The 19,706-nt window shown below is 42.9% G+C and overlaps 1 protein-coding gene across 1 annotated transcript in view; it reads left to right on the top strand.

The window, feature by feature from the left end:
• Window positions 1-1,127: 1,127 nt before the first annotated feature.
• MAP4K4 (mitogen-activated protein kinase kinase kinase kinase 4) overlaps window positions 1,128-19,706 on the top strand; it is a gene marked incomplete at its 5' end in the record, with an annotated part of 36,396 nt that continues 17,817 nt past the window's right edge. The window contains 13 exons of the mRNA XM_029087020.1: window positions 1,128-1,214; window positions 1,885-2,112; window positions 5,499-5,660; window positions 7,700-7,930; window positions 8,866-8,972; window positions 9,908-10,059; window positions 10,756-10,853; window positions 11,198-11,206; window positions 12,454-12,629; window positions 13,043-13,163; window positions 14,363-14,554; window positions 16,936-17,053; window positions 17,325-17,492. Of these exons, the coding sequence (XP_028942853.1) occupies window positions 1,128-1,214; window positions 1,885-2,112; window positions 5,499-5,660; window positions 7,700-7,930; window positions 8,866-8,972; window positions 9,908-10,059; window positions 10,756-10,853; window positions 11,198-11,206; window positions 12,454-12,629; window positions 13,043-13,163; window positions 14,363-14,554; window positions 16,936-17,053; window positions 17,325-17,492 (1,849 nt within the window). The remainder of the gene's footprint in view (window positions 1,215-1,884; window positions 2,113-5,498; window positions 5,661-7,699; window positions 7,931-8,865; window positions 8,973-9,907; window positions 10,060-10,755; window positions 10,854-11,197; window positions 11,207-12,453; window positions 12,630-13,042; window positions 13,164-14,362; window positions 14,555-16,935; window positions 17,054-17,324; window positions 17,493-19,706) is intronic.

The raw sequence follows: 19,706 nt of genomic DNA, 5'->3' as shown, positions 1-19,706 counted from the left end.
ATGTATATGGAAAATCTCTAATTACAACACAGCAATTTGCTTTTGGGCAGACACCGAGTATTCCCCCAGCTGCTTTTTAAACTGTTGAAATGCTAATTACGCACAGTGCCAATAATGACAAATGGTTAATTGATGTGGCCAAGCTGAACCACTCTGTTTTGGTTTGGTTTTTGGGTTTTTTTTAGAAGAAAAGACATGCCCCCTCTTAGAATTTTTGTTAACCCAAACTATGGCTCAGCCAATGTGCGTAACAACAGTACAGTGTATCTCATCTGTCACAAGACTTTCTATAGCTCCCATCACTCTATCACTGATCCATCAGTTTCTTTATGCATACACTGTAAATGTGTGCGTGTGCTTGTGTGTGTGCGCATGCACATGTTACATACTTCCATTAATTGCATGATAGGATGTTACCAGCTTGGGTTTGGTGCTTCAGAGTTTGAGTTCTTCTAGGGGGTCAGGCAAACCTCTTGACCTGTTGAGGCTGCAGGTGAAGAGATGGCTGGATCGCAAGAGCAAGCGAGTTTGGTCTAATATCTGTTTCCTGGTGGATGTTTGTTTGTGTCATAACCATCGCATAATTCAGCAAGGCTGGTAGCGTCTGCTTAGGAGAAGCTTCTGGTGAGGGTGGCAGGGGAGACAGCAGGGCAGGTCCCAACTGCACTTGGCAGAGCCCCTCTGGGGGAGCTTGCTCCAGCTCTGCCTACACTAAGCCTGGCTCTAGCTGTTGCTAACAGTTCATCGCACCAGTGCAACAAACTAATGTTTAATACAACTTGCATGTGACTTTGTGTTGGCTGTGTTGAGTCAGACTTGCTGTGTTTTAACTTTCCAAAACCTTCAAGTGCATTTTGCTGCTTCTTGAAACCACTTCCAAAATACGTAAACGAGCTCTGGCCCGTGCCGGCAACATTTGCAGGAGTCCAAATTTCAGAATGGAAGGGGCCAAAATCCAATGCTCAGGAGGCAGGGCTTCCTAAATTGTTCTGCAGAGGCACTAATCCATCCTGAAGTGCATTTCTTGTTAAAGCTGAACTGGGGAAGTAGCGTGTGGTGTTCCACCCAGGGGGTTCTGATGCATTCCTTTTGAATAAATTTATTGCTGGGTAATTTCTATGTGACAGGAGTATATCAGGCGACAGCTAGAAGAGGAGCAGCGGCACTTGGAAATTCTACAGCAGCAGCTGCTCCAGGAGCAGGCCATGTTACTGGTAAAGCACTGTATCTGTTTTGTTCAGTAGCTATAGGATCCATTTATCTGGCCAGTCCTATGTGTCCCTCAGTTGGGCACAGCTGCACTGACAGTATAACAACAAAGGAGCTTGATTAAAAGGCCATTGATGCTGGCTTTGTGGGCTGACAGGCACATATGAGAAGTGCTGTATGGTCACACTGCTTTCTGGGAAGTAAGAGGAGGCTTTATGTTAAAGTGGAACAGTTCTGGTGTGGTGGTTGAGTTTCTGAACAGACCTTGGCATTCAGTGAAGAACTAGAGTGCTTATGTTGCAGATCAAAAGCACACATGATATGTAAATCCACCGCGGGATACAATGGCCTAGTGTTGGTCTAAATAAATTTTTTATGAACTTTACACTGGATTTAGTATAAATAACTTTTTTTTTTTTTCCTTTAATAAAAATCAGTTTTGACATAACTCTCCAACATGTCAAGCTTAGTGGTACACTCTCAACTTTCCCAACATGAGACACATGCCATAGTGGTCTAACTTAGCTCTTGGTTACACCTTAACAATTAAATAAACAAAACAAAACAAAAAAAAGCTACAGCAACCAGAAAGGTGCATTTTTAATGGGATGGATAGGGCTATGTCCACCATAGAGTCAATGTCATGTCTTGAATTACTCACACATTCTCTCAAAGGAATACAGATGGCGAGAGATGGAGGAACACCGACAGGCGGAGCGACTCCAGCGCCAGTTGCAGCAGGAGCAAGCCTACCTCCTGTCGCTGCAGCATGATCACAGGCGGCAGCAGCAGCAGCAACAGCAGCAGCAGCAGCAGCAGCAGCAGCAGCAAGAAAGAAATAAACAAAGCTATCATACCCCTGAGCCAAAATCCCACTATGAGCCTGCTGAAAGAGCGCGTGAGGTAAGTCCTGCCTGGGGGCAGGAATCTGCTACCTGCTCCTCTGCCTGCTGCCATCATCGTGACTGTGATTGTGCTATAGTACAGTCTGAGGCCAGAGCGTCACTCATAAGGGGAAGGATATTTTAAAAAGTTGGCCACTGGTTTCCAAACCCAAGGGATACTTCTGAGTCCTTCTGCTGCAATCACTGGAGTTCAGTTTTGATGTATAAAGAGTGGAAAGAAATTCTGTAAGGCTGCAGACTGAGGGGACCAGATTTTGGAAGCATCACATCAGGCAGTTAATCTCATCTGTGCTTCACTAGATGTGTTTCATAGGAAGCTTTGGTGCAGCTGATGATCTATATCTCTGGAAAGTACTGACGATTGGAAATGGGGAAGCAATTGGAAAGCACAAATCTACGAAGGAAACCTATGAGGGATGCTTGCACACAGCACCTATGTACACATTTGGTGCTTTAGCCCGTGCTCTTGGAAATATCCTTTTCATGAACGCAAACCTGAATTTCATTAGTTTCATTTCTGAAGTGTTAAGTATTCTCTTCTGAGAGCACATCCTGCTCTTACAAAACTCTCTGGTACTGCCTTCTTGGACTTCAGGCACTCACAAGTTGATCTGAAATCATCAGAGTGCTGTTTGTTTCAGAGAGCAGTCCTCTGTCTTCACTGGTCCATGGGTAACATTGCTAAGCAAGTAATTGCCTCTTTGATGCACACTTGGCTCTCTTTCAGTGATCTTATGTTTCCCTTGAGCACCATACTGCCCACAAACCACTAGACTGGGCAATACTGGTCAAAGCTCTTCACAGCATTCATCACCAGCATGTGGGAACTAGGTAAATACATTTTGGAACAAGAACAAAAAAGCCTTTGGGGCTGTTGAACATGATAAAATAGCTTTCAGTCCACCTTCGTCCAGTAGTGCTTCATTGCCTTTGAAGTATTGCTGTTTGGGCTTGGTGAGCACAAACTCATTTTCTTGTAGATGTTATTGTCCAAATTCTTCATAAACCATGTTTGTGCTATCTCCTCCATTCATTTTGGTGATTAAAATATGTCTCTCTCTCCTGGAAGAAGTTCAGACTTGTCCGGTATGTGGTGGTGCAGGCACGGAACCAGCCCTGCTGTCCTTGTTCCTGGCCTGCCTCAATGGAAGCACAGTGCCAGTCCAGCACTCCTCCTGTCTGGCCTGAAGCCTGGCTTTGGGGGGGATGCAGAACTGTTTCTCTTCCTTGTCTCCCACTTTCCTTTCAGAGTTGAAAAAGAGAGAAACTCCTGAAGATTCAAAGTGTTACATCCTTTAGCAGAACCACTGACTGAGCTATTTTTCTGTCATGGTCTTTTTCTTTTGTGATTGCTCTAGCTAGAAGGAGTAAAGTTGAAGGCAAAGAAAAATTGTGTTAGTAGTCAGATCTTCCCAGAGATCACTGTATACGAGTGGTAGAAGTACCACATCATGGTATAGCCATGATATCTCTGTTCCTGGCACTGGGAGCAACACCAGTTAATCGCAGAAACAGGCATTAACTCTAATGCCATTCTTGACATTGGGGTTGGAGAGTGAGTATTTTGTGCCTCATACTTTCAGGTATACTACTCTCGAGAAAAAAATCTCCATCTATGGAGATGCTGACTATCAGGAGGATAAGCCAAAGTGGGCAAACTTTCCCGTTCTGGCAAATTCTAATGGTGATTAGGAGGTTTTCTTCCCATTCTAGTGGCAATAAGAATATAAGGAAAAGTACTTAACACTCACACCCAGGCAAACAAGGGGTGAGATTAGAGCGAGAAATGAAGCTTAATGCTGTTTTCTAGTCCAGGCATTCAGATGACTGGAACAAGGCTTGTTTCTATCCAGGGATGCATTGGCTATCTCCTTCCCACTTCTTGCCTGGTTTTAAGGACATGTGGCTCATGCAGTTTGTGTGCTTTGTGGAGGAAACCTCCTATCATCTACAGCTAGAGACATTAAAGTCTGTTCTTTCAGAGAGAAAGACTTGGGGCTTTTCCTTGTTCTATTCATAACAAGGAGTCTGGCCTGTTTTTTAAACTTTAAAGGATGGCTCTGTGAAGTTAAACGTGGTGGTGAAAATGATTGTGTGGTGAAGATGCTTGCTTCCATTACTGTTGTATTTCCTGAGACATGGTATATTTTGTGTAGACCTGGCAAAAGCTTGTCTGCTTGTTCCCATAGGCAAACTGTTACTGTCCTCAAATTTTGGAAAGCAGAGGCAGGCTTGGTTTGTAAAGCAGCCCAGCTAAGGAGTCTTGGAGACTTGCCTCTGTCTTCTGACATGGGTATATGAACAGCCAGTCTCTCCAGACCATTATTGCTAGGGAACAATTAGGGAACCACCCCAATACTGGTTTTGTGCTCCAGGCACAAGGGTTAAAGCAAATCTTGTGAGCAGAATCTCAACAAATGAAACCAGCCCAAGCTGACAGTTTGATCTTTGACATTTTGATAAAGTGCTGGGAGTTTAGTGTTCCTCAGCGGCAGCTCCCCTGGCAGAATCGCATACACTGCCCTGATTCCAGCAACAGACCATCTTAGGAAATGGGAGGATATTTCCTTCCTGCTTGGAACCTCTCTTCATCTCTTGCCCTTCATACCTCTCACTTTGTTCACAATGCTGCGGCCTTGGAAGAGGCAACATTTCTACATGGGGACCTTGCTTGATTCTCTTTTGAGGACTGAGCACTTTCTGACAGTCTTCCCCATGAGAAGCTCTTGAGGTTAGTGTATGATCACTTCTCTACCTCCCTGAGAACCAGAAACAAGCTGGAGCTGTTCTCTGCAGCCTCTGAGGTTGTGTTGGAACTATCTGATAAAGGAGAGAATGATCAGTCCTACAATTTCGTACCTAAAGCCGAACAGCCTCTGGTGTTACCAGGTCGAGAAGCATATTCTGTCTCTTCTTGCGCTGCCAAAGAGACCAGCACAGGAAAGCAGATAATCAAATAACATTGGTTGAGTAAGGTGGGTAGCTACAGTAAGGGATAGCAGTGGGAAATGTACTTTTATACTGTAAAGTCATTTCTGGTTTCATACATCTTTTTTATTGTTTGTGAGGAAAATACTGATGGATAGTAACTAGTCTAAGCAGGAAGAAGCCCCATAATGATATTTCATTATATCACTGCACATCTTACTGCCCGCTGTATCCTCTCTTCCTACCATGGATTTTCCATATTGGCATACTTGCTGCTTCAGTGTAGTTCACTCTGTGTTTTGCAATGCTGGTGAAAGCAGTAGGGGAAAAAAATCTTGCCAAGCCTCAAATGTATTTGGTTTCTTTATGGTGAAGGAAAAGTGGTAGTCACCTTCATATTTCTGCTGTAATTGGTTTTATTGACTCCAGGCTTAACTTCCATTTTTTTTGGCTTAGGTGGAGGAGAGATTTAGAAAAACTAATCAGGGCTCCCCTGAAGCACAGTCTAAGCAGATGGGCAAAGTGTTGGAGCCACCAGTGCCTTCAAGATCGGAGTCCTTTTCCAATGGAAACTCAGAACCTGCTCAGCCTGCCCTGCAGAGGCCAATGGAGCCCCAGGTAAGTGCCCAGGAGGAGCCTCTGTGAGCCTGGAGGAAATGCAGAAGTCCTAACATGTTTCCTTCAAATCTGCAGACCTTGGCACTTAGAATGTCTTATGTAAAGGTTTATACAAAGCAACTTATTCAGTAGATTTGCTCTTTGTCTGTTTTTAGTTATTTTATTGATGAACTGGTGGATTTGTGGTTTTGGTGTTGTGTTTGTTTTGTGGGGTTTTTTGTGTTTGGTTTTTTTTTATTTTAGAGCTAGTGTTGCATTCTGTTATTATCTGTGTAACAGCAGAATGGTGCGCTAAACACTGATGACAGTTGCAGTAGACTTTTACAGTTCAGAATTTGATCTGTGTAGGATATTTACTACCAAAAAGGATGCTCAGGAAATAAATGAACTGGCTTAGTTTTTTAAATTCTTGTGGAAAAAGCTAACTAAACAAGTGGTTTTTAATAGTATGAGCACTGCTTCAAAGAGCTTTACAAAACATGACTAAGAAAAGCAAGTTTGTTGTCAGTAGGCTTACAGTTGCTAAATAGAGCTGTGTACCACCCCTGGAAAAATCAAAAAGAGGTTGAAACTACCAAGTTATGTGGCTGCCGTTATTCTGTTGTTTTCTAATGAAAAACCTACAGATATGGGTATCTGTATCTCATAGGAATTACAGCATGAATTTAAAAAGCAACCTTTGTCTAAAACTTAGACAAATAATAATACATTCTGAGCGATTTGGATATGCTAAATTAAACAGTACAGTTCTGCATTCAGTTCCTCTGTTTCCATGCAGAATTTTCTTCTCCCAAATTAAGTCTGTTGATGACAGTGCAAGCTAAGACTGTCCCTGATTGTGACTAGGTACTGCAACTCTTTTGGGCAACTGGAGAATTTGAGCAGACGGGAGAGTGGGAGAAATCAGGACAGAACTTCATCTCTTACTCATTAATTCCTGGCTTTTATTCAAACCTCTATGACTATTTCAAAATATTGGACTTGTATCTTCATGCTCCCTGTGCCAGTTACTTTTAAAGTCTGTGTCTTCCCCTCATATTAAAGATAATCAGGCTCTTCAACAGCTGTGTGTGTTAAAATCAAGGAAATAATAATAATAATAATATAAAACCAAATAGAACCAGCCTACTGAAACCGGGGTTGAAAGCAAACTTTTGCTTCATTAATAGGTGTGAAATCAGCGTGTTCCTCAGTTATGACCTTTCTTCCTCCTTAGTTTCAGAAATTAACTCTGAAACACTGGTTTATGCACAAGAAGGAAGTCGGCTGAAGGGTCAATAAGGATTTCAGTGGAAATCCCAGTGGAGTTTTAACTTGGGAGTCACTGTTGTGTATTCTTAGTATGTGTAATTGAATATGAGTGCCTGTATGTGCGTCTTAGTTTGTGTATAGATATGTATATATGTACAGTATATAGTACATATATGGTGTAAGTATAATATACATTGTACATATGTATACTATATACAATATATATTATGGTGTTTTTATATATATTGCAATGACTGTAAAGGAATAAAGGCTTTTGTGTTATGGTCTTCCTTCAAAACTTTGGAACTTTATCTAGTTCCTAAATTTATTAGGTAACGTAAATGTCTGTTGGTTTGCACATTTTGCAGCATTCTTTAATTTTGTACATTTCTTCAATTGGATATCCGCTTCAAATTTCCCAGCCCACCAGTGCTGCTGTGAGACCTGACCAAAGCCCACTGAAGACTGGGGAACAGAAGGAGACTTCTGTCTTGAGTGGCCTTTGGACTCAGGCTCACGGTGCAGATACCAGGACCCCTTTTCTTCTGGGCACTAGTATATGTGTATGTGGAGAGCATATCTCACCAAAAATGTATATGTGCTGTATTTTCAGTCTGTTACGTTCTTTGGGCGCTTGCCTTGCTTTTAAGTGCATTGATTCCACCCCACGCTTACCTAATGCCATAACCAATTTGTCTCCGCCCGCCCCACCTGCCTTTATTCTGTGTTAATTGGAAAGCCAGTTATACTGAGCGCATTGAATGGTTTATGTTTTGTTTTCTTGTAAGGTACAGTGGTCCCATCTGGCATCTCTCAAGAACAATGTTTCCCCTGTCTCGCGATCCCATTCCTTCAGTGACCCTTCTCCCAAATTTGCTCATCACCATCTTCGTTCCCAGGACCCATATCCACCTTCACGCAGTGAAGTGCTAAATCAGAGTTCTGACTCTAAGTCGGAGGTACCCGACCCCACCCAAAAGGCTTGGGCTAGATCAGACAGTGACGAGGTGCCTCCAAGGGTAAGGAGTAGAAAGACAGATGTGTGCTTTTTTTTTTTTTTAATTACTAATTATTATTTTTTTAAGGATGTGATACACTGGGCACTGGGAAGACCATGCCCTTGTGCCAGCATTGGTAACAGTATTTTAGGGGGTAGATCATAATGTAATGTAGATATTCAGTCAATGGGTTAATGATAATCAACCTTAAGTACAATATTGAAGCTTCATATAAAATTGGCAATTATTTATAGAATGCAGCTATTTCAGAGAGACAATTTATTATGCAAAGTTAAGAAATCATTACCATATTCAGGAAAGAATTTAAAATATCCCTGAGGTTATTGCTCAGAGTTAATTTTTCTCTTCATCTGTTAGCAACCCAAACTATGAATCATACATGTATTTAAAATTGAGATGGAACTGAACAAAAAGGAAACATTCAATATATTTCCTCCTTCTCTTCCCTTCCCACCTCTGCTCCCATCCACTGGGATTTGCTGCTTCTGAGTATATTCTTGCTCCCCCACCAGTCTTTGCCTTCTGCTGATCCATTCCCAAGCATTTGTTTGGTTCCCCTGAGCTTATTCTCCTAATTTTCATGCTGTTTCAGCGAATTGCTTTGTGCCTCCCCTGCTTCAGTCAAAATGCCATATTCTTTTTAAATGTCTCAGTAGTTGGAGGGTAGTGGGGTGTGTATGTGTTCGTGTGGTAACTATTAAACCCTACTTAATGTTAAGACTAAACTTTGAGTTCTCTTCAGAATCTGAACAGCATCTCAACTAAGGCTCTTGGTTTTGTGGGTGTTTGTTTATTTCTTTTGGTCACTGATGCTAGCTTGGACTTAGAATAAGTGTTGTTAAAATCTTAAGAATATATTCTGTAGCAGAAGAGGTTTAATCTTCCTCTTCTCTCTCTCGTCTTCATGGATTTAACATAACCTTTTTTCTCCCAAGGTACCTGTGAGAACAACGTCTCGATCGCCAGTCCTGTCCCGCCGTGACTCTCCACTGCAGGGCAGTGGGCAGCAAAATAACCAAGCAGGGCAAAGAAACTCCACAAGGTGTGTAAGCCTACATGTCCTTGCCTTTCTTGAGTTGGAAGGAAAAGGCTCATGGAAAGCCAGGCATTTTCAGAGAGCTTTTGGCATTGTCTGTTGGATATGAAAAGAAGATGAATTTGGATCCCTTTTCAGTAATGATTAATATTAATTTCCCTTGGTGTAGCACGTGTGCCAACAAACACTGGCAAAATTTCTTCTTCTCTCTCCTCCTTTGAGTTGCCTACCCTGTAACTTTTGCAATAATTTCAAAATATCCTTAAGATTACTGAAAAAATATGTCCATTCATTAACATCTTGCCTTTTGGTGCAACAGGTCAGCTTGGGCGTAATTGTGGGGATCAGTGGCAGCAGAAGTGTCTGTAACATCTGAAGCAAATTATCTCAGAAACTTTCTGGCCTCTCAGACAGAACTAGACTTTAAGAGGGGGAGAAGCGTCCATGAGCTGTGACATAGAGGCATCTGAGGGTCAGGAAGGGGGAGGAAGGGGCTGCCGCCAGAGCTCAGCAGAGCACTGTGAGCAGGCCACTTCTGAATTAGCTCACTGGACAGGGTTAAGAGTATTCTGAGAGGGACAGGCAGTCTTGGCTTTTTGGCTTGTGCTTGGGTGGCCAGGTTTTCAAACCTGCAGCATGTAGCCTAAGAGAACTGTCCACTTCAGGTTAGGTACGTAAGAAGGGCAGGAAGCTTGTTCCAACTAATAATAATAGCTTACACCTGCCTAAACTTTTTTTACCATCTTAAATAAGGTAATAGGTATTCCAAAGGGAGACGATGCTTAGGTTGTGAAGCATCACTGATGCTCTTAGCTCAGTGTTAAGTGCTCTTTTAGATGAGTTATTAGCAAAACATTGAGGAAGAGTGATGTTTGAGTTTAGAAATGAGAATCTGGAACTGAAATGTGTGACCAAAGACTTTCCTCCCTCCCCTGATACAGCAATATAGAGCCTCGTCTGCTGTGGGAAAGGGTGGAGAAGCTTGTACCAAGACCAGGCAGTGGCAGTTCTTCGGGTTCAAGCAACTCTGGCTCACAGCCTGGTTCCCACCCTGGTTCTCAGAGTGGGTCTGGAGAGCGGTTTCGGATGAGATGTAAGTCCTTCCCCCACCCTTTGTAACATCATGTTTCTAAATGTATTGAGTCGTGCAACACTCAGTAATGAAGGATGATAAAACCCTCACTGGAAAAGGCCTTTGAGTATGCAGTATCAAAGATGGGTTAGCTTCCAGTATCCTCTTTGGCTGTACGTCCTGCTTGGGAAAACAGGGGGTGCAGAAGTTGTCATGAAATTGTTTCATTGTTTTCTGATTCTGTGTTCAATCACTGCTGCATTTTCCCATTGCAAACAGCCCAGCCTCCATGCTCTCATAGCTCCCTTCCTCCTTTGTGCTCCCTTCCTTTTTGATGCTTGTTGGCTATCACCTTGGTGGTTGCTGAAGGGGTACAAACTGCTATGGATAGGTCTCAGCTGGGGTACGTTGGATGCTGATCCAGGTTTTCCAGCTCCTGGCCACACTCATGTTACCCTGTTTGATTTACATCTGTGTAACGCTTTACTTTGACTTCAGTCATAGGTCAGCTATACAGGTCACAGCTTCTGATGGTTTTTGTTTAGTCCTTCAGGGACAATGTAATAGTGAATTAGTGAAACCTATGTCTTGCTGTCAGGCACTGCCTGATAGCCTTCCCACATCTCTTCCTCACTCCAAAGTGAAATAACAAAACATATTTTAGCTCCCTGCCTAATCTGTTTTGTTCTGTGTTCCTTTTGGGGTCTTGACACACAGCATCATCCAAATCAGAGGGTTCGCCATCGCAGCGTCATGAAACTGCACCGAAAAAGCCTGAAGAGAAAAAGGAAGTCTTCAGACCTATCAAGCCTGCTGTAAGTTGCATCCACTTTGCCCTGGCCCCAGTCTCTTTGGGGTAGGCCCAAAAAACGTACAGTGTGAGCTTCCATTCATGTACCATTCGGGGTGAACTTCAGCTTGAGATGGAGTTCATATCTGTGGGCGCAGCAGCATGTCCTGGGCTCTGCAATTGCCTTTACACATCACAATACTTTAAACGTTAGAAATTGCTCTGCTTCTGGAATTGGTTTCTGCTCTCTGGTCTTCTTCCTTCCTAACCTTTGCCTTTCTCTCTCTCATTCCTGTGCTTCCTTCCTGGGGCTGGACCGATGATCATGCATTTGACCTGAATGTGACAATGCTGGGCTGAATGGTGCAGGGAGAAGTGGTAAGACCTTAAATTGTTGCTATTTTCTGTGAAAGATTTCTGGCGTCTTCTTTATCTGACTGCTGTTACAGTTGTTTACAGCTCTATAACCACTTGTATCTGGGGGATCGCAGTGGGTTTTCACATTATTTCCATCTCCCCTTAGAACTTTTCCCTCTTGCCATTATGATACGTACTAGCACCCAAATGTGTCAGTTAAAGCTGCTTTCTTAAAGAAACATAGATGTTGGTCCTTCACTTCTGATAGTATAATGTGTGAAGTGTTTGCCATAAACTGTATTCAGCTAAATAAAGTGTAGCTACACAATTGAGAGCATCTTGCACTGACTGCAGACGTGGTTTGCTAACACTCCAAGCTGCAGACAGCAAAGCAGCTTATGTCCCATACTGTTTGGTGTGTGACTGAGCTGGTGCTAATGAATCTGACTTCTCAGGTGAACTCCTTAACGCAGATCCATGCAGATGGAAATGGATCAAAAGATTTCAAGGAGATCAGCTCTCTTCGATTCTGCCTTGGGTTGCTCAATAAGTCTTAGGATCTTTCTGCTACCTTGCTGCCTAGATTTCTTGTGGTGCATGCTGTTAAGGGCAGTTAATAACAAAACAAGGCGAAATGGCTTTAAGCTGAAAGAGGGCAGGTTTAGATTAGGTATTAGGAAGAAGCTCTTCACTGTGAGGGTGGTCAGACACTGGAACAGGTTGCCCAAGGAAGTTGTGGATGCCCCCTCCCTGGAAGTGTTTAAGGCCAGGCTGGATGAGGCTTTGAGCAACCTGGTCTAGTGGAAGGTGTCCCTGCTGATGGCAGGGGGATTGGAACTAGATGATCTTTAAGGTCCCTTCCAACCCAAACCATTCTATGATTCTATTTACCTGCAGAGTTCAGGAAAATGAACTGTGGCACTCAACCACTGTGTGAGAGAGGCTCTGGGTACTTATATATGTCCTTCAGATGGTATAATGGGATAAACTAAAGTCATAATCAGGATAGTTTGGATTCAGAGTATACACATTTTCATATAATATGGCAAGGCCTCCTTAGGCTGAGTGTCTCCATGCTTTAATTTATCAGAAAGTGAGTTTTGGTAACTATCAGGAATGAATAAATCAAAGGAAACAATACTACTGGGGCTATGGAACCACAGCAGTGGACAAGTGAGCAAACTCAGGCACTAATCCAGAGGGGCTGTCTTGCAAACTGTTCTCCTCTCTTCATTGCAACATCAGTTTTTTCCTCCCTCTTCTATCAGGATTTAACTGCATTGGCAAAAGAATTGCGAGCGGTAGAGGATGTGCGACCTCCACATAAAGTGACGGATTATTCATCCTCAAGTGAGGAGTCAGGGACGACAGATGAGGAAGACGATGATATGGAACAAGAAGGAGCAGATGAATCTACTTCTGGACCAGATGATGTCCGAGCAGTGTTAGTTCTTCTGCGTTTTGCTTCTTTTTTCCTCTTATGGGGCTGAAGGAAAAGGATGTTGTGTATTTTGGCTTGGACGTTAGTACTTTCATCTTACAGCAATCTATGGGCAAGACATAGCAGCCTTGTATGTTCACATTTTCAAACATTGAGGGTAATATTTTCAAAAAGTAGGCTTCTATGGGTCCTTTCCCTCTTCTCCCTTTGATTTGTTATAAAACAAGAAGTGGTGTATAACAAACTCCTGATTTTATTTTTTTTTTTAAATAGAAAAGCCTTTCTAGGCAGGTTATGTAAATATTTCACTGTTGTCACAATATAAATGAATTCTGAAAGTGCCTCGGTGCAGGGCAGTGAAAGCTGGGGCACAAATGCTGTTATCTCACTCCAGTTATTTCTTGTCCGGCAAATAGGTCAACACTGAACTTGAGCAATGGTGAAACAGAGTCAGTGAAAACCATGATCGTCCATGACGACGTGGAGAGTGAACCTGCCTTGACTCCTTCTAAGGAGGGCACCTTAATTGTCCGACAGGTATTGCTTTTCCTTCCCTGTGCAGTGCTGCACCTTTTCTGTGCTCATTAACCCACTCGCTCATTCACCCATGCTGTTTCTACATTATATTTGTTGTTTGTATGACCAAGACACAGCTGTAGTGAATTTCAGATGAGCAAGATGTTTGATGCATGCAAAGAGGAGAGTAGCCCTTCACCCCTTGCTACTGTTTTGCATGCTTTCCAGTGACACCCATGGCAGCACCATGCAGTGTACCTCAGAGTCTGTGGGAAAGAAGGGTAGAAAAGCTGCAGGTGTGTGGAGCAAGTACCTGGGGCAAGAACTTAGTTTAGTTTCAACGCAGAACCAAACGCGGCTCTCAGGAGTGGGGCTGGGAGGGAGTCTCTAGGGGTATGATTCAGGGTTTTTAAAAATTGTTTTGAACCTGTAGTTGAGGGCATACACCCAGGTAACACACACACACACACACACACACACACACACACGTACAAATTCGTGTAACAGTTAGTGTGGGGGAACGGAGAAGCAAAATAGGTGGCGAGGAAGAGAATGTGGACAGAGCTAGAGTGCTGTGTTGTTGCCTTTGATTCTGAAAATATTGCATTCTTGTCCCTCTGAAAGATAATGATTCCCTGCTTTTAAATGAGCTCGTGTGTTAATGAGCGTGCTAGCTTATAGGAGTTTCCTTGGTAATCGCATTTCTGAATTTCACAACTGAATGCCAATTTCTTAATTGAGCCCTCTGGTTTGAAAATTAAGATTTCATGCTTATTGTTTTAAATAGTTAGCTGAAGGCATTCACCAGACAGTCCAAGCTTGTATCTGTTTAGGATTTAAGATAGTTTTAAACAAAACAATAGGGGAAGAAATCCTCCCCCCACCCCCAAAAATGTGCTTGTCCGTGTTGTGGTGGAAGACTTACTGGCGCAGTTACTCTTTGGTTAATTAGTGGAACTGGCTGTGCAAGTCAACCACACAAACTAAGCTTTTGCCTGCTGGAAGCGGTGGGAATTTGATTAATTCTAGTAGCTCTGCCCACTTTCCCTTTCCATCCAGGCATCAAAGCATGGATTATCAGCTCATTTTAAAAATAAATAAATAAATAAAAAAGTGTTAAAAGGTAGGAAGAGAGTGAGGGAGAGAAGGAGAGAGGTTGTTAGGGATATAGACCTTTAAGCAGCACTTGAGCAAGACAAGTGTGCCTGTTTTTTCTACAGAGTACAGTTGACAAAAAGCGTGCCAGCCATCATGAGAGCAATGGCTTTGCCGGTCGCATTCACCTCTTGCCAGATCTCTTACAGCAAAGCCATTCCTCCTCCACTTCCTCCACCTCCTCCTCCCCATCCTCCAGCCAGCCGACACCCACCATGTCCCCACAGACACCCCAGGACAAGCTAACTACTAATGAGGTATGTCTTACACCACAGCTGGCTGCTTTCGTAGGGTTATAGCAGCACTGCCTAGTAGCTAGTTTGCAAAGGAACTCCAGCCAATCTCCCCTGCTTTTTTTTTCCTGTCACCTTTGTTCCCGCCCCCCCCAAATAACACATTTCAGTTCTGTGTCAGAAGCCCTTAACTCCAGAGCAGTCCCACGCCAAACTTGCCAGTTTACTATTTTTGCTTCCTCTCAGTGAGTCATTAATTGCATGGCGTTCATTTTAAACTAAACTTGACTACTGCATTTTCAAGCCAATAATCTTTTATTTTTTAATTCTGTTTTATTCCGGGAGCAGGCTAATTGCAAGCACTGTGCCTCTTAAAAACTAGCAGTTAATTTTGGCTTTGTCAGTAAAGGCTGGGCTAGTTACTCCGCACGTATGAAATGAGGAGCCGCTTGTGGAAACTCACCCTTTGGGAGAGGAAGCAGCGGCCGTGGAGGGACTTTGCTCTTTCAAGCTTGCCACATGGGCTGGGTGAACAAATCAGGTGTTGCCTGGGAGGGGTGTAAAAGCCTGGGGTATTGTTGTTTTGGAATAATGAGCAGGGGAAAATCTTTGGGTTTTTTCCAAGTATGTGTGTACTCTGAAAGGCAGCTGTGTAAAGATCACTCTTCTTCACCAGCGCTGGTTGCGTCCAGGCGGAGAAGCAAGGCTTCACCGCAGGGGAAGCTCCCTCTTGCTGTCCTGATCTGGTCCTAGGACGGTGCCTTCCCCTACCAGCTGGTGGTCAAGCCCGGTCCGTGTGTGTGTAACCCTTCGCTGCAGAGGACATGCACATGTGCGAACAAAGGGCATCATTCGCCCCTTACCAACCCTAGCAGTAGTGAGGGACCCAGCATGGTGGCTCCACTCCCGGCTGGGTGGCCAGTCTGGCTGTTGGGGAGAGCCTCTTTCTGTATGCAGGCAGGAGTGGTACAGGGGGAGCAAAACTTGGTGAAAATAAGCTGCTGCTTCTCAGGGTAGAGCCATCCTGCCATGTAGGCATGCGAGTGCTGTGACAAGGAGAAGTTGCGGCGAGCTGGGTAGGCTGATGGCAACGCACATGTTTACCACACGATCAAAAATGCTTCTGAACCACGTAGCAGGAGGGTGGGTGGGAGGGTTTCCTCCTGGAAATTTGGTTAGCATAATAGTTTTTAGTTATGCTTCATTGGTCTTTGATCTTTCTAAAAGCACAGTCTTGTAGGTTACAGAGATCAGTTGATTGATCCAGAGATACGTTTGCTCGTTACTTTGATCTAAGCAATAAATAATTGAGGTTCAGTTAACTCAGCTTGGGAAGTGGAGGCTGTGGCAGTGGCTGGTGGCAAAGGAGCCTTTTGGTATTGAGCTGTGCAAGGGAGTGATGTATTCCTAAGACCCATTGCTATTTTTTGTGCAGAGAGTAGAGGCTTAGAAAGATCAGAGGTTAAAGACAGTTGATGATAAAGAAGTGTCTCTAACTATGCATAAAGCTGAGCAAAATCCCAGTACTGCTTGGTATAACTTACCCACATGCACGCCCTTCATATATGTACTTTTTTTTTTCCACTTGTCCCATTCTGCTTCAGTGTGCAATGTTGTCACTACAATACTAAACTGGCAAGGGTTTTTAAGTCATTCCATTTTCACTTTTAACAGTTCATTGTTTCACTTGTCTTCTTCCTTTCTTTATGTTTTTTCATGTTTAGACCACGTAACTCAGCAAGCACCAGAGATTTTATCCACTACATATTCATAGCTTCATATCACCGTTTGCTACACCTTCCACACTAATGAGCCCCTTTGTTCGATACAGGTTTAATATGTTGCTTTGTCAAATAAAGGTGGAAGAACCTGCTGCAGCTTTCTGGCAAGAGGCTCAGGTTAAACAAAAGAGGGAGAATGAACAGTAGTGGACACTGAAACATAACCCATCGCAGAAGCAAATGCTTGCTCCCAGATGGTTCTGATTTTGTTGCACAAGCCAAGAGATCAAATTTCATTACTTATTCAACTAGCTCGCTTTAGGAGATGCTTCAAAAGTTGTAGGTGGTGGACAGCTTGCAGATAAGATAGTATAGATACATTTAAGCAGATTTAAAAATAAAAGAGACATTCCCTCGCTTTGCGCCTGATTGTAGTGGCCAGTCCTAAAAATCTTCGCTAGCAGCTGAGGTGACAGTACCATTTAGCTAACTGCATTTTGCTCTACCGTGTGCATATGTATATAGTTCAGGTGTGGTGCCTGCAGTGCGTTGTGTATCTGTAAAGGAAGTATAAAAGCTTGGGGAGGCTCTAGTGTAATTCTGTAGTGACTTAAAAATGTTGGTTGTTGTTATCTGTGCTTTTTATTGTCATTAATATTAATAAAGTTGAAATTTACATTGCAGACTCAGTCCGCTAGTAACACACTCCAGAAACACAAATCTTCCTCCTCCTTTACACCTTTTATAGACCCCAGATTACTACAGATTTCTCCATCTAGTGGGACAACTGTGACTTCTGTGGGTAAGTAAAGTAGCTGAAGATGACAATTGCAAAAGGGTTCAGTGACTTCAGTGGCTCTTTAAAGTATTTGCAAACGTTACCATCATGCTTTTTATTTGATTTGCAGTGGATTGCATAGTTTATTTCTTTTTCCATTTACATTTCTTAGAAAAAGAAAGACTTGCTCAATATTCTCAGTTACTGATTTGGGTTGTTTGATGTAAAGAAAATATGTCCAGAATTTAGCATTTAAGGGTTATTACATGCACTTTACGTTTCTTTTTTTCAGTAGGATTTTCTAGTGAAGCAATGAGATCAGAGGCAATAAGGCAAGACCCTACACGGAAAGGATCAGTTGTCAATGTGAATCCCACGAATACACGGCCACAGAGTGATACCCCAGAGATTCGCAAATACAAGAAGAGATTCAATTCTGAGATCCTGTGTGCTGCCTTATGGGGTAATGCAAACCTGTTCCTCCTCCCTTGCCTCCTGCACTTCTGAAGTGCAGACGTGCCACTATGAGCTTATGGTCTTTGAGAACGTATCACTGAGACCTTGCCTGTTTCTCTGCATTTATTCAATACTTGTTTGCATATTTTTGTTGCCAGAGATGATTATTACTACGCTGCTTCTGCTTTGATATAATTTCCTACTGCTGTATATATGCTTCTGACAGCACAGTTCAGACTTCATTCAGCTGATTGGGATGTCCTTTTCTCTCTGGGCCCTGTTAATACATCTCTTGCAACACTTGTGAACTTGTGGTCACCTTTGCATTGTACACCTGGGGCACATAGGGTATTCAGTTTGAAAAATAATCATTGTCTTGAGCCTCTTGCTAATATATTGTTGCAGAGCTTGATTAAGATGTGTTTTGTAAGATGACCTTCCACCTCAGTCATCAGTTTTATGTAGGCAGGAAGAAGGAAAAGAGAAGGGTAGGAGTGACATTTTCCAGTGTGAAACTGGCTTGGTTTCGTGGAGAGTGGTTAGCGCAGAGAGAAGCTGGGTGAGGGATGTCAGCTGACCAAGTGTGTCTGGCCTCCTTGTCACAAGGGATAATTTCCATTGGTGTCAGGATCCTACCCTGGTGAAAGGCTTAGAGCAGTGCTTGTTGCCTGCTATGCTGTCGAATAGCTGCTGCAACACTCAGCAAACGCTTTTCTCTGCTGTGTCATTTCTTTCTTGGCCATAATCTATGGGGCCACCTGAATTTTTTCATTATCTAGATGTTAATAGGTGATGCTTGTATATATTATGTATATATTTATCTAGTATCCCTAAACTTAACAGAATGTAAATGCACATGCATGTCATTTTAAAAACTATGAAGAAGTGAGTTGGCCATTCCCCTGAGTCACACAATGGCTGTATAGGTAACACAGTGCACTTTTCTTGTTTACGTTTTCACACATCTTTCCAAGGCTTTTGGGGTTATTTCCAGCATTTCTTGTTTCTCAGAACAGTGCTGTTGTCCTAATCCTTCTTGCCCGCAAAGCCATATCAATTAAATAGCTCTCCTGACACCTTATCTTCCTATCTGCTGTTTTATTTATTTCTAGAATTTACTGGTAAGAATTTTCGCCCTAATACTATATCTGCAAGTATTCATATGAATAATTCTCTGATTAAAATGGAAACTTGTGCAAATGTAAACTTTCAGGCTGTGAGAGGGCCAAGACAGAGAGAAATCCTATAGGATCAGTAAAGATGTCTCATAATTTCTCTGATCTGCCTTGTTTTGCCAGTAGCAATTTGTGTTAATGGTTTTATATTTCTTTGATCTATGTATCTGACTGTTACGGTGATATAAAGTATAGGTGTAAAATTCTAGAGGTGTTTTACAACAGTAACAAAACACTTTGTTGTTGAACATTTAGGGCCAAAGTGATGATTATGCAAGCTGGTACACATGCTTATTTTTTTATAAGGTTTTGCTTCCTTTACCCTTAAGCAAATTAAGCCATTTCATGGTGATGCTTCTTACTCAAAAAGAGGGGGGGCTTCCCTTGCTTTGTTTTGCTTTACCTTTACCAGTGGTAATACCATAGTATCTGGCAGGCTGCTGATTGCATTAGGTGTATGATGCTGTTTCTTCTAGTTCTGAGTGGTGAAAGTCAATATTAACATGGATGTAGTAGCACAGATTTTTACATCCAGCCTCCCCAGACAGCCTGTACTTTTTCAGGAAGCATTTCCATGTGTTTGAAAAATCAGAACCACTTAATTGTAGGGTGGTGGTAGAAGAGCTCTACTAGCTGTGAGAAAAGACAGCGCCTGCATTTTGAAATACAGACACTGATTGCCACCAGTGTAGTACCTCATTAGTTTCATCTCAATATGCATGTAGCTAAGGGAAGGGGTCAGGGAAGGGCATGTACATACACTCAAAGCAGAAACAACTGCACCACAAAGGCAGCAGAGGAAGAGATGAGGATGGAGGCAGGAGCAATTGAGCCCTGATGCACAAACAGGGGAAGGGACCCTGAGGGAGCAGTTTGCATGTGTCTTGCTGTGAATTGTAATCCACACTGGAAAAAATACAAAAATGTGTGTTGAAGCTGGAGCACTTACAGCTTTAGTCCATGGGTCCTGGAGCTGCAGGAAAGGGACCAACTGCTGGGTGCTTCTTTGGCTGGTTTGGTGCTGCTGCAGCCTGTGCTGAGCCCTG

This window comes from Antrostomus carolinensis, unplaced genomic scaffold (assembly GCF_000700745.2).
Source record: "Antrostomus carolinensis isolate BGI_N321 unplaced genomic scaffold, ASM70074v2 scaffold5269, whole genome shotgun sequence".
In the NCBI taxonomy this organism is placed as follows: domain Eukaryota; kingdom Metazoa; phylum Chordata; class Aves; order Caprimulgiformes; family Caprimulgidae; genus Antrostomus; species Antrostomus carolinensis.
Note: the sequence above shows the minus strand (reverse complement) of the source record. Positions and strands in the feature narration are given on the sequence as shown.